Below are 15,243 nucleotides of genomic sequence, written 5' to 3'. Positions count from 1 at the left end.
AGGGTAAAATAAAAATAACAGATCTACAGTGGAAGGGAGACAAAGACTAGCTTGGTAGTTACAGCACAGCGTCATGTTTGAAGCAGTGTTGCCAACTTTAGCGACAAGTCGCTAGGTCTAGCGGTTTTGAGAGCGCTTCTAACGGCAAAAATTACGAAATAGAGACCAACGACTTTTCTGGAGTTTTTATTAATCATTTGGCGACAAAGTTTGAGATTTTTAAAAACCATTATTGAAGAACCTATAGAGCACTTCAGTGGGAATTTTAGTTGAAACTCCATAAAAACAGGATGAATGTATGCAATTCAGAAGCCATGTTAATTACAGAGCATTAAAATAATTATAGTCATATGCAAATCAAGCTTTCAGGTATAACTCCCTGTAAAGTTGACTTGAATAATTTCGAGGGAAAAATTGTTCCGGGGCCTGGTGTCGAATCCGGGACCTTTGGTTAAACGTACCAACGCTCTACCAACTGAGCTACCCGGGAACTCTACCAGACACCGATCTAATTTTTACCTCTATATTCACAGACCTCAAAGTGGGCTGACAACCGTCAAGCAACCAACATTGAGTGCACACTGTGTGACTTAAATTGTGGTTTTCTGTTAAGGGAAGGCATGGGTGAAATTTTGGCAAAAATGTGACAAAAATGCGATTCTCAAAGACCAAGGACACCAGAATAAAATTATGTGACACGTTTCCTTATTAAGATGAAATAAATGGCAGGAATTTTTTTCAGCGTGATTTTCTTTAATTTTCGACGTGTGAAACCATTTATATATTAATGAAATTGATTAAAATTACAATATCTCCAAAACCATCAAAGCTAGATAAAAGAGATTTTGCACAATGTAACTGAAATATAAAAGTAGCATGTGATAAAAATTTCAGCTCAATAGATTGAAAACTGTAAGATTTAGTAATTTCATCTATGTCTTCCCTTAACGAACAGTGACGTGTATTATGCAAATCAAGCTTTAAGGTATAACTCCGTGTAAAGTTGATTTGAATAATTTAGAGGGAAAAATTGTTCCGTTCTGTTGGTACGTTTAACCAAAGGTCTCGGGTTCGTTACCCTGCCCCGGAACAATTTTTCCCTCGAAATTATTCATTACAGTGATAGTTTTGGACTCGTAATGAAAATAGCGAAAATGTAATTTTCTATATTATTTTGGTGACGAAATTCCCTTAGTACAAAAGAAAATGACATGTATATGATGACGAAATAAATATTCGGTGACAAAATCTCGTTAGTGACAAAAAACATGACAAAATGTATTTGATCAAAAAACTAATGACGAAAAATAGGCGACAAACTGTAATGGTGACGAAATTTCCGTTACGAAATGTCCTACACAAGTAGCAGAGAACTATTATTATTATTATTATTATTATTATTGTTATTATTATTATTGTTATTATTAAATATCCGCGGAAAAGAACCCTAATTCACCAAGCGGTATGCTAGGGTTTTAGTTTATGTTATACGGTATACTACTTATCTTACTACTTACTTTTACACAGATAATGGTGAAATATTTATCTACAGTCTTTTAAAGATAAAGTTTAGCAAGTCTATAAATTGTCTGTAGCAACAAGGTTTTTTTGATTACTTCACATAGTGGAGTCCTGTATTCGGTGTCGCAGTCCAGAAGATGTGTCTTTATTTGAAATCTCTTTGCTTCAATAATAGGACAGTCAAATAGAAGGTGTTTCACACTGTGAAGGTCTTCGCGGCAGGAGCATGTAGAGTCGATGTCTGCTGGAATGTTGAATCTGTCGAAGTAAGTACCAAATTTCCCATGTCCAGAAAGAAACTGCGTTGTTACGAAAGTAGGTTTGAAGTGATGGCTTTTGAGTCGGTCGTGGATTGTTGGGAAGTAAGGATGCTATTCATAGACATTTCGCTAGCCCGGGCTACGAGCGTGCTAAACAGGATTCATATCATATTATATCGCTGATACTGATTTATGAATACGAAAAACCTTAGTTCGCTGATCATCCACCGAAAGCCCGCTTTAAGAATGTCTATGAATACGACCCTAAGTGTCTCTTGGGCTGTGATCCGGTTGTGCATGTCGTCCATCTAGTATTCCAGTTTAGATGAGTCTGTTGTCGTCTAGCAGAGGATGATATGGATCATTTATATCTATAAAAGTTACGATACATTTTTGCTATTGTTAATCCTATCCATTTCTTTAGATACGCCTTTTTATACTTGTAAATTGAATTTAGCGACTATTTAGCGACATTTGACAACTTATTTGGCGACTTTGAGGTGACAATTGTTGGCAACACTGGCTTGAAGTGGACCATAACAGTGAAGGACAGGAAGTGGAGTGCTTCGTTTTCCATTTTGCAGTTCCGGCCGCGTATTTTTACATGCGGCGGTGGAACCGGACGACCTGTTTGGGCGGCCAACTTCCTGCGCTGCCTTGCTTGGCTCCCGCTCCTGCTTAAATGAGTAAAAGGCTGCCAGAGGTGATGACGGCTTGCAGCGAGATTTGTCAGACGGACACGGCTCTGTCACTCGCCCAATTCTAATTACCGCGAAGGCGTCGCCCGTCTCATTACCGACAATCAGAAACTTACGAAATGTACTCACTTTCGTAGTGAAGCTACCAAGTTCATCATCGGCATCATTATCATCGTCGTCGTCTTCGTCATCACCATCGTAGGCGAAAATCAGAGTGAGACGAGTGGCGAACAGGCTTGGAGCTCACATAGACGCCTCCTCTCAGTCCCAATTTCCTTCGCAAGGACATGTTTCCTCGTACCTTTTCACCTTTCATTCATTCATTCATTCATTCATTCATTCATTCATTCATTCATTCATTCATTCATTCATCTGTTAAACATTTTGCCGTATTTCAATCTCTCAATGTGTTTTTATTACTAATTTCAGAACGAAGAAGGTAGAGAGAAAAAAAATTCTCCTAATGACGCCACAGACCAATGTCATGTTCTTAAGTTGGCGACATCGTGTATTTAGTTAAATTTGGTTGTAACCGTAACGGTACGGTTCAAAGCTACCATAGGAAATTCTCCAGCTTAGCATAATTTGCTTTTCCGAAATGGAGATTAGATTTCCCAAAAATTAGGTTAAATAGGTAGCCTATAGCTCGAATACATACGTTACACGTCAAGAGGACGAGTAGGCAGACGGACAAAGAGAGTAAAGGTTGAAAAGAAAAGAGCAAGATGTGGATACTAATCTTTTCTCTTTACTTTATCCACGTCTTGCTCTTCTCTTTTCAACCATTACTCTCTTTGTTCGTCTGCCTATTCGTCCTCTTGACGTGTAACGTGTGTATTCGAACTATACCTATTTAACCTCATTTTCGGGAAATCTAATCTCCATTTCGGAAAAGCAAATTACGCTAAGCTGGAGAATCTGTAATAATTTAGAAAAAAAAAAAATCTTCAAAATGGAATAAAATATAACCAGGTTTCGGTCCTGGGCACAGAAACGTATGAAGTTCAGAACGCACGGACGTTAGTGTTGTGTTGGTCGAGTGGAGTGGGAGATGGAGCGCGCCGTTACTTCGTGTCCCAACATGTAAACAGTCCGTCACAATACGGCACAAAATATATATACAGATGCAGTATATACAGTACATTCCTAGTGTAGACAATAAATGTCTACTATTAAAGTATTAATGTGAGTTGTAACCTTCGTATATGCAAGATGTGTAACCGGAGGAAGAAGCAATCTTCTTGATTTGTTCTGGAATGCACACACGAAAATAAATTCAAGTAAGGATCACGCTGCCACTGCATGAGAGGTCCGCACATTCGACACAGCAAAACTGTTCCTGTCGCGAGCCCCTCATCTAAGACATGTAATCTACTCGCAATATTTACGCATACACATATTGTCGGTAACAGTGGTGCTATCTCCCAGTAATTTCAGGTTTTTATTAACCAAGTCCGCGCATACATAGACAGCAAAGATGATCCTATCAGTCATGGCCCTTATGATAGTTTTTGTTTCGTAATATTCATGACAATAATATGATGAAAGTGGTGAATAATTTCATGGTCGCTAGAAATTTTCTTCATAAAAGCGAATTATTTTCTATAGACCACAAATAAAACGGCAACGCGGTCATAATTACGTACTTAACACTTTGCCGAACATTAACAGGAAATTTACTTTCTTCATTTTAAAGATATTCCCTAAAATACACCTCCCCCTCCCCCCTTCATTTCGGTATGATAACCTACTTTTTGATATTACTGCATCTGCATTTTGTTTTGGTGCGTTCAAAACACCGCCGTTGTACTGCATAAACCTTGCACTTGTCTAATGGAGTGAATTACTTAAAAATATAATCGCGAATTTTACTACCACCATTCGGATTACCTTTCGTTCGGCACTACTCGGTACGGCGCGGTGACTAGTGGCCAGCGAGCAACGTCGACTGTCGACGTTGGTGTACCGTGCATATTATCCAGTTATTCTGCAAATTATAATTTGGGAAAAGCTAACCTCAATTTCGGAAATATTTAATTCACATTAAAAAAAATAAACTTAATTTCGGTATTGCTAACCTGAATTGCGGAAAATGTAATATGAATCCGTGTCTCAAAGCTACATTTACAGCTGAAGTAAACTAGATGGTTGATTAAATAGCCGGATGTGATGTCAGAAGTCATGATCCAAACCTGCATAGTGCATAGGAATGAAGTTCTTAGTAGCTAGTAAACGAAAATGCTTGCTTTGTAAGCTACATTACAGAACATGTATGCCTCATTTGCAATTTTTATTTTATTTCATTTATTTTTTTAATTTAGACCGGCCAGAGGCCGTTTACCAAAGTTATCTTTGTTTTCTGTTTTCGTTTTTCATTTGTTTTCTTTGTTTTACTTACACTAATACAAACACAACACCCATGCCCGAGGCGGGACTCGAACCCACAACCCTTCGGACCAAGCGATAGAGACATCACAATTGAAGCTTGAAATGTGAAGATGCTGTGGAAGTAAAATGTAGAACAATATCTTAACCTTCAAAATTGACATTGGTACTTCGGTATCTTTTTTATACTTTTTAAATATTGTAATTGGGAGGATAATATTAAAATGGATTTGAGGGAGGTGGGGTATGATGATAGAGACTGGATTAATCTTGCACAGGATAGGGACCGCTGGCGGGCTTATGTGAGGGCGGCAATGAACCTTCGGGTTCCTTAAAAGCCATTTGTAAGTAAGTAAGTAATTTTTAGGCCCTTATCTTTTCCACATAACTCGTAATGAAACGGCATTAGGACACTGCCTTTTTAATTCAGTGCTGTACCGTGATGTCTATGAAGGCTGTGATTCAAGCATAGGGTGAAGGTTGGTAATATTGTGATATGAGTAATATTGTAATAGTTCTTTTTAAGACAATTTTATTGAGCGAGAGGAAGATCGGTTTTTCACGTCAACGTATTAAGGGAATGTTCGTGGAAAAGTTTCTTGCATAAAACCCAAAGTGAGGAAACAGAGAAAGCAAGGAAGTCAGTTTAGGATTTGAAGGGTTTTTCTCAATTTTTCAGTCATATGGTAAGAAAAAAAAAAAAAAAAAAATATATATATATATATATATATATATATATATATAGATATAAAATTTTATTACATGCATATTAAAATAATATCGATTCTCTGTATTCTCCCAAGAGAACAGAAATATTGTAGCTACACAGTCATTCATGGAACAACGTTTATTGACAATATTCGTTTACATGACAACAAGAATTGTCGCGATTATCACAATTTATATTAATTTAGTGCAATTACATCTAATTTAATGCAATATTATTCCAAATAAAAGAAAACATTTTCGAAATTACATTTATCTTTTCCAAAATCCAATTTTGTTTTTTCTGAAAGTAACTTTACATGTTTCGAACTTTATAATATTACTATTTCCGGAACTGACATTACTTTCTCCGAAATTGTATACACTTTTTCCGAATATAATTGAATATTTTCCGAAATTGAGATTGAAAAGGTTACATTAATAGGAAAAATGGAAGGATTTGGTGGAACGGAAATTATACAGACATCTTTCGATTTTGGTTGCCTTGGAAACTTGTACGTCATAGACGATAAACTCAACAATGTGAAGGAATACATTCCTATGCAGAACTGGTGTCCACATATATACATAATCTGGTTTGATGAGTTTATTATGATCAGTTATGTTCCAACATAGACGCGACAAAGACGCATGTACAATGCAGACATAACTGTAGATAGTTTATACAAGATCGGCATTACATAAACATTATTATTATTATTATTATTATTATTATTATTATTATTATTATTATTATTATTATTATTATTATTATTGACTGTTACTGACAGCCTATTTCATTACGTTCATTATACACAAACATTTACAGAAAATTGTATATATTTATCATAATTCCTTCATCCTAATTCCTGTACAGATTCACATGCAATCACAGGAATTTCCTCAAATACCCTGTCACTTTTCCTCTTTTCCCCCTCCCAATCCTTTCTTCTCCTTTTGCTTTTCCTCCTCGACTTGAAATATCGCGTAAATGTCACTCCTAAGAAAGGTTTAAGAACAAGGATAAAAAAAAACTTGTGCAATTTTCTTGTCGAGGACTAGAGGATTGAGTTCTTTAAATCGTAGTCCGTAAAATAGTTACTAGAAAATCGTAAATGTACAAGGGGGATATTAATCGAAAGATTCCTCTACGATGCTAAGTTTTTTGTTAGTTTTATAGGATGTTCCTGATCGGTTCCGCGAGTCAGTTATCTTGTGGGGATCATTGTGATCCAGATAATCACACATTAACTCTGCAGTGGTTATGTGATCGTTCACCTCTGCTGAGGCATGTGGACGTTACGTCACCAGTTGTCTGATAGGACTAGGTTTTATGGTCTTGCGCTTATTATTATTATTATTATTATTATTATTATTATTATTATTAATTTTAAATTACCATCCTGTGGGCAAGAGATCCTTGGGCAGACTGTTCAAGCGTTGGCAAGAGACCGTAACGGGCCACTAGGCCCAATACATGCAAGAATGATGATGATGATGATTATTATTATTATTATTATTATTATTATTATTATTATTAATTTTAAATTACCATCCTGTGGGCAAGAGATCCTTGGGCAGACTGTTCAAGCGTTGGCAAGAGACCGTAACGGGCCACTAGGCCCAATACATACAAGGATGATGATGATTATTATTATTATTATTATTATTATTATTATTATTATTATTATTATTATTATTATTATTAAATCTCCGGGTGAAAGATATTCAAAGTCACTGAAAGTAAGAAAGAGATTTCCTGTAGTTGTCAGTTTGTTGTAACAGCCGGATGCTTTTCGTGTTACAAGTTCATGTCCATATTGCGTCCTAAAACGGCGCTAGAAAGAGAGAGAGAGAGAGAGAGAGAGTCATAAAGTCTTGGGTGGTCACAACATGCATGCCAGTCATGCCACCATGTCGTACGGTGTCTTTCTTGTTTACGAGCTCGACTGAAATCATGAGGAGATGAGACTTGACATGTGAGCTGTGCGAGAGGTGATAGAATAAGCTCAGGAGAGTTTAATTAATGACGGTTAATATTACATGAATCTACCGATACGGAAGTTCATCTCAGACTAAAATCTGTTTTTCGCCTCCATACCCATTGGTGATATAGCCACAGCACATGATATGGTCACAGGACAGATCTTGGCTCCTCTACTGTACACTCGCTTGAGTGCAGTATGGATAAAACTTCGAGATATTCCCTTTGCGGGGGCTTTTCCGAGAGATAATTTTTTAGTTTTGGAAAGCATCCATCCAGATGTCTATACTTCGTTCCATAATGTCTGACTGGGGATGTAAACATTGCCGGCAGAGAAGAAGAGAAGTATAACTGCTATTCAACCAATTGCAGAGGTCTCATTCCACGCTTGCCTTGAAGTTTGGGCGGGGGTAGAACGCTTCAGATCGCCCAACTTCAAGTCAAGCGTGGAATGAGACCTCTGCCATTGGTATTGCTATTAAAGCAATTATGCTGTACTCCAACCAGGAGAAAGTCTCAGGGGAATGAGACGGAACGGGGTAATGCTGTGTATGAATGTTGATGTCATAAGATGTCATAAGGTCACACACGTGGGTACACATCTCAATTGGCTAACTCTCACAGCGCAAACGATAACACTGATACACACATATTTATACTACCCTAGTTACAAAATTAGATCACGGTTAATCCTCTGGTCTTTTAATCTCTCCATACAGGAAATAACATATGCAGGAGAGCGCATGGTAAGCACATTCCTTTCACTGTTAATCTCCTGGTTGGAGAACAGTGCTTCTCTCCTCCTCTGCCGGCATCTCCTATTAAAAATTATGGAACGAAGTATAGTATTGTTTGAGAATAAAAATGACTAAATCGGCGAGTTTGTGACATTTTTATTTTGTGCGAGATTTCGAATCTCTAACAGGGCATAGAAATCAGAAAGTGTCATTGGACAAAGTTTCAAGTTACACTCCACCCCCTCCCCTATTTTTTTTCTCTCTGTTACAGAATAACCTAAATTTATGTTCAGAGACTGTGGTATTTTTCGTGTTATTTATAACAAAAAACAGACTGTCGAATCATGTCATTGAAACAGATGCGTCACGTACATTTTTCCGTTGTTACTATACAACTGTCCACAGTCGACTAATTAGCTGCGAGTTGAAGTGGTTGTTAAGAAATAAATAATATTTTCTAAACATATTTATAGTGTCCAGATTTCTAATGCCAAAAATCTGTCACTGAGCCATACATTCACGATCTGTTGACAACCATCTGACACCTCCGTGGCAGGAGACAACACTGCTCTTTATGTGTTTAGTATGTGCACGGGATAAGAAATTTTCTTTACAGAATTACATTAGGATATGCGTTAAATACATACATACATACATACATACATACATACATACATACATACATACATACATACATAGACTATTTCAATTGAAAATGCTTGAATTAAATTGATAATCGTTTCTCTTGTAAATAAATTGCACCTTGGAAACATTGTAAGTAAGAAAAATGATAGTTAACGTTGTCAGTTTTGATATATCATCATCCTATGATGCTTCGGCCCGTTTTGGGACGATGACCTCCCTTATTTTTCTCTTCCAAATTCTCCCTGTTTCTTGTGTTTTAGGACCATGACCTCCCTTATTTTTCTCTTCAAAATTCTCCCTGTTTCTTGCGCTTTAGGACCATGACCTCCCTTATTTTTCTCTTCAAAATTCTCCCTGTTTCTTGCGCTTTAGGACCATGACCTCCCTTATTTTTCTCTTCAAAATTCTCCCTGTTTCTTGCGTTTTAGGACCATGACCTCCCTTATTTTTCTCTTCAAAATTCTCCCTGTTTCTTGCGTTTTAGGACCATGACCTCCCTCATTTTTCTCTTCAAAATTCTCCCTGTTTCTTGCGCTTTAGGACCATGACCTTCCTTATTTTTCTCTTCAAAATTCTCCCTGTTTCTTGCGCTTTAGGACCATGACCTCCCTTATTTTTCTTTTCAAAATTCTCCCTGTTTTTTGCGCTTTAGGACCATGACCTCCCTTATTTTTCTCTTCAAAATTCTCCCTGTTTCTTGCGCTTTAGGACCTTGACCTCCCTTATTTTTCTCTTCAAAATTCTCCCTGTTTCTTGCGCTTTAGGACCATGACCTCCCTTATTTTTCTCTTCAAAATTCTCCCTGTTTCTTGCGCTTTAGGACCATGACCTCCCTTATTTTTCTCTTCAAAATTCTCCCTGTTTCTTGCACTTTAGGACCATGACCTCCCTTATTTTTCTTTTCCAAATTCTTCATGTTCCTTGCGGTTGCAGTTTCTTATATGGATCAAGTCGGCTTAATCTTTCTGTATCATTTCTTCCCATCGCATCGGTCACGTGGACTTCCAACTGGCATTTTCCCATGAATTAATGTTATGTTTTATTTAACGACGCTTGCAACTGCCGAGGTTATATCAGCGCCGCCGGTGTGCCGGAATTTTGTCTCGCAGGAGTTCTTTTACATGCCGGTAAATCTACTTACATGAGCCTGTCACATTTAAGCACACTTACGGCCAGCGCTATACCAATTCCGCCAACCAGGTCGACTTTTCCCCTCAATGTATCCATCAAATACTTTGTTGGAGATTCGTTGATTTTCTATTCTTGCGATATTACCAGCCCATTGGAGTCACTTAATACGTATGTTGGATAATTCTGTATCATTTTATAAGGCGTCTGACTCAAATCTCCACATTTGTTACGCATTAAACCCTCTTTTCCTTTGTAAAGAACCAAATACGAAAATATATTCTTCAAAAATGGAATCTAAATTGGCGACAGAGTGAAAAGGGAAGTAGCCTTGCCTACTACAATAGATCTATTTTTTCCAACAGTACAAGATAAATGATCTTCTAAGTACCTACAACTAAATTTTATTCTAACACAATTTTTGGAAAATTTGCCTAATATCTTAAGAGATTTTGCATTGTAAATAATGCCAATTGTAAATGTGGAGAAGAAAACCACTCTGTCAGATATCTTCTGTCGACTGCTTCTTATTCTTGTATGAAAGGTACATATTGAAGTCATATTTGAATAAGATCCACTTTGACTATTTAGCCCACTTAACTGTATATTTTAAATATGTATAGATGTAGGCATTTTTCGTCTTTTGTGAATAATGCATTTGCTAAATTGTAATGTGCCGGTACTAATCAAATAACTTATAGGCCTATATCCTAAATTGTTAAATTTATAACCATAATATACCAACGGGTGAAATAGGGTTCTATATAGAGATGAACAACGATCGAGAAAGCAAGACTATAAGCGCCCGCAAAGCCAGAAATTTGCAGCGACAGTGTTGTATACGTCGCGTCGTTGACGTAAAGACTGCTTGTGAGTGTTTCGAGACGTCGAGATAGATCGCTCTCGAAGTCCCGAACGTCGAGCGGCCTTGAATCGCCACAGTTGTTTATATCTGACTGAACTTTTATCTACTTTGGTAACTGTGTATATGTATAAACAATCAAGTAGTCTATTTGGAACATCATCTATACCTTTCAGTGTATGATAATCCTTTCCCCAATCTTTATTTAATCACTAGGCCATTATTAAAAGGCTAGGAATTTTCTTTTCATATATTTAAGATCAAGTGTGCAATCTCAAGTAAAAAGATATTAACGTTATGTTTTATGTTTCTTAGAAATGCAAATTTATTTTAGAATTGTTTTTTTTTTTATTTATATAACCATAGGTAATATCATATAACAGAACCAGGACATTTTGATAACTAAGATATTGTTCTGTTTTGTCTTTTTGTCTCATTTAAGCATTTATAATGTTATTTATTTCAATGATGTATGTTATTCAAAGTTACGAAATCTTTCCACGCCGACCAAATGCTATTTCGAGAATGATGAGCGATACTCAAAGCGCACGAGAATGACGAGACGAGACTCGAGAGACAAATGCAGCGAACACAGCGAGCGAGAGCGGCAGTTTTTTTCATCTCTAGTTCTATATATACCGGATATTTAGTAAATAGTTTATGATTGTATCTAATTTGCCATGTTCCATTATGTAGTTTGGGTCCAAATATCATCATGAGAAGTAGTTTTCAGGTTATTGTTTGCCGTGTTTTCTAAAAATAGGAGTACCATCAGCGATTCAATAATTATTATCTGGTAATAATGTGGTGATGATAAAAGATATAGAAGTACAATTTGAAAATTTGTTTGCAACATTTTTTTCCATTGAAAATTATACTGATTAAGAAACACTTGTATAATATTTGCTTGTCTTAATTAAGATACTAAATTGTTTCTGTATTGTTGCAGCCATTTAACCAGGACCACAACGTGGGAAGACCCACGCAAAACACTAGCGGCGCAGGTTGCGCAATCACAACAGCAGCAGCAACAACAGACGTCAGCAGACCTCATCAGCAATGTTGCCGGATCTCCACACTCCTCCTCATCGCCTCAGCCACAAGGTAAAAATGTTCATTCACTGTTAACCTAAATGAATGCACACATATAACACAAAATTATTAGGACTATTACACTCTTACTACGTCATACTACTTTTGACCAATAAAACGGTACGAAAGGACGTATTTCAGCCAATCATGGCTGATTATCGCACAATTTTATCGCGTCCCTAGCATTTGTTTAATTTTATCGCGTCCCTAGCATTTGTTTCTTTGTTTGCCAACATTTGAAACTGCGCTGGTCTGGACGTCAAAAATATATATAAAATTACAAACCACTCCAGTCGATGCACAGCAGTTTCAAATATGACTCGCATTGGCATTCAAGAACAAGAATTAATAAAAATCACTGATCATACCTATGCATCTTCTGATATCCGATTTACAAATAAATGAAGAGCACCATTCGGAAATCCTGAATAAGTTGAAAACACCATGTAGGCCTAAATCAACGAGTTCCACTTCTATTATGCACACGTCCAATATAACATCAATTGAACCACCAACCACATTCAAATTTGAAAATTGTACATTCAATAAAATTATTCATTCGGAAATTCTGAATAAGTTGAATACACCATGTAGGCCTAAATCAACGAGTTCCACTTCTATTACGCACACGTCCAATATAACATCAATTGAACCACCAACCACATTCAAATTTGAAAATTGTACATTCAATAATTATTCCTTTTAAAATTATTCATTCGGAAATTCTGAATAAGTTGAATACACCATGTAGGCCTAAATCAACGAGTTCCACTTCTATTACGCACACGTCCAATATAACATCAATTGAACCACCAACCACATTCAAATTTGAAAATTGTACATTCAGTAATTAAGATTCCTTTTAAAATTAGTCATGTTTATTTTTTATGTCATCGTCGTTAATTAAAACTTTTCTAACACTTGTGTATATTAGTTAGGTTATGTTATAGCTTCTGCTCTGAGAGGATAAAAAGAACTTCTGCTATATGATATTATGGATAGTCACGTATCAGAGATTGTTTAATATTAAGATTTATTGAATAGTAATCATTGCAGTGTCTGTATAAAGACACTACTGCCATCTAGCATGCATGTAGCGTAATATTTGTAATGTTGAGATGGTACAATAATACATTTGAAGACAGTTGTATTTTCGTAAGTCAATTAATATTTTATTGTATTGGAGTACTTCGTTACTTCTAATCTTTATATACTTTCTTCTAATCGTGTAATAGTCAATTAAATCCCACTCGAGTTTTGATTTTCTCTAGATAAATCAAAACGTCTAGTGAGATTACTGTTGATAAAACGTACTTTCTTTTGACAATAGTGTTGTGTGTTGAATTTATGTCATTATTTTCTTTATCTTACATACAATTTCACCTAGGGTTGCCAGCTTTTGAAGTTGAATTATCTGGATATGTAGGGATACATATTTTATGGGCTGGAGAGACTTTATATACTCGAATACGAATTTTCTCTTTAATTTTTCTGTTGCTGCGGTCTTTTGAAATTGAGCACTTGCTGCTTTCACTGATGACAAAACGATAAAACTCCATACAAGTTATCCTATAGTTATAGTCGGTGCTTAAAGTGGTTTTATAGGAAGCGACGGTATGTAACTAATATGAGTACAGGAAGGGTGGTGGCGTTAATTTCAAGAGAATCTGTAATCATTTAGGAAAAAAAATCTTCAAAATGGAATAGGATATACCAGGCTTCGGTCCTGGGCACAGAAACGCATGAAGTTCAGAACGCACGGACGATAGTTTTATGTTGGTCGAGTGGGTTGGGAGATGGAGCGCGCCGTTACTTCGTGTCTCAACATGTAAACAGTCCGTCACAGTACGGCACAAAATATATTTCACCCTGTACAGATGCAGTATATACAGTACATTCCTAGTGTAGACAATAAATTCTACCATTAAAGTATTAACGTGAGTTGTAACCTTCAATCAGGTGTCCCTACGCCGAAGCCTGTTACACGTACCGCAGCCAAGCAGCAATACACACAACGGTAATGCACATTACGGACCCACCTGTGCTTTTGCAGTCACCCTTCCACACGGGTCATGATGTCATTTATACTCCGTATAAACCTCATACTGGTTACTCTGTGCCCCTAGCCCGAAGGCTAGATATAACATAATATGTACGGCCTTTTTAAAAACTCCTATTATAAAAATTACGATAACCTCTTAGTAAGAAACATAACTTAAACATTACGCTAATAGAAAGTTATTCATATCCTACGTCATTTGTTGAAAGGGTAACCCACAGTTAACGTTGTATCTGAAACTCACAAGAACCAAAACTTCCCACACTTCCATTGTTGAATAAATTTTGTAGTAGAATTTGTTGTAGAATTTGAAACAGATACTAATCTTACACTGTAATGACTAGAAACATTTTTGTTGTATAATTTTGAATTTGTACTCACTTCGCTTACTAGCTAAAATAAATAAATAAATAAATAAATAAATAAATACACGAATGAATGAATGAATGAATGAATGAATGAATGAATGAATACGTGTCTCACATCAATCTAATCTTGGCTTAGCCTATTGGAGAATAAAATAGTTTTTGCGTATTTTAACACTATGAGAAATTTGGGGCCCTGCAACTTCGGTTTGCAATTTGCATCGTTAATATAGCAAAATCACCAATATATTAACACTATAAAACATAAAATATAGTTTTGTTTAAAAATGGTGCGTGATGTGTCATTCTTTATGACATTTCTGGCTACAGCACACACAAATACATAAAGGAGATCTAAAATTGTTTAAACGTTTTTTCACCGCATGCCTGTGTTATTAGTGTAAATATTAAACACTAAAAGAACTCTTTCCACACTAGGCCAAATTCACAGTATAAGGTTCTATATGCCATACTTTAGGGTATATTTTGACGATTTATAGTTTATAGATTTTTTAGCCATAATTATGATGACGATGACAACGACCACGATGATTCCCCATGGTGTTTTAAGCGGTGATCATTCTCTGTGTTTGCCATTTGACCAGAACATTTTTTCGATTGTGAACGAGTATTTTTTGAAAACCATTATAAGAGGCAGGATGGAACGGGTCACACGGCCTAACTTGTGAAGTAATTGATGTTAAATAAATTAATCTTGCCAGGTCATCGACATCTTTGTCAACCATATCAGAAGTCAGGCCCCGTAACAGAATATATAACATAGATGACATAAACTTTCGAG

The 15,243-nt window shown here is 36.3% G+C and overlaps 1 protein-coding gene across 6 annotated transcripts in view; it reads left to right on the top strand.

Annotated features, from left to right (window-relative positions):
• yki (Transcriptional coactivator yki) overlaps window positions 1-15,243 on the top strand; it is a 455,672-nt gene that overhangs the window by 314,266 nt on the left and 126,163 nt on the right. For all 6 annotated transcript variants that reach the window (XM_069831330.1, XM_069831328.1, XM_069831329.1 and 3 more), the window contains exon 2: window positions 11,875-12,029. In XM_069831330.1, the coding sequence (XP_069687431.1) occupies window positions 11,875-12,029 (155 nt within the window). The remainder of the gene's footprint in view (window positions 1-11,874; window positions 12,030-15,243) is intronic.

The sequence above is a fragment of the Periplaneta americana genome, chromosome 7, assembly GCF_040183065.1.
Source record: "Periplaneta americana isolate PAMFEO1 chromosome 7, P.americana_PAMFEO1_priV1, whole genome shotgun sequence".
In the NCBI taxonomy this organism is placed as follows: Eukaryota; Metazoa; Arthropoda; class Insecta; order Blattodea; family Blattidae; genus Periplaneta; species Periplaneta americana.
Note: the sequence above shows the minus strand (reverse complement) of the source record. Positions and strands in the feature narration are given on the sequence as shown.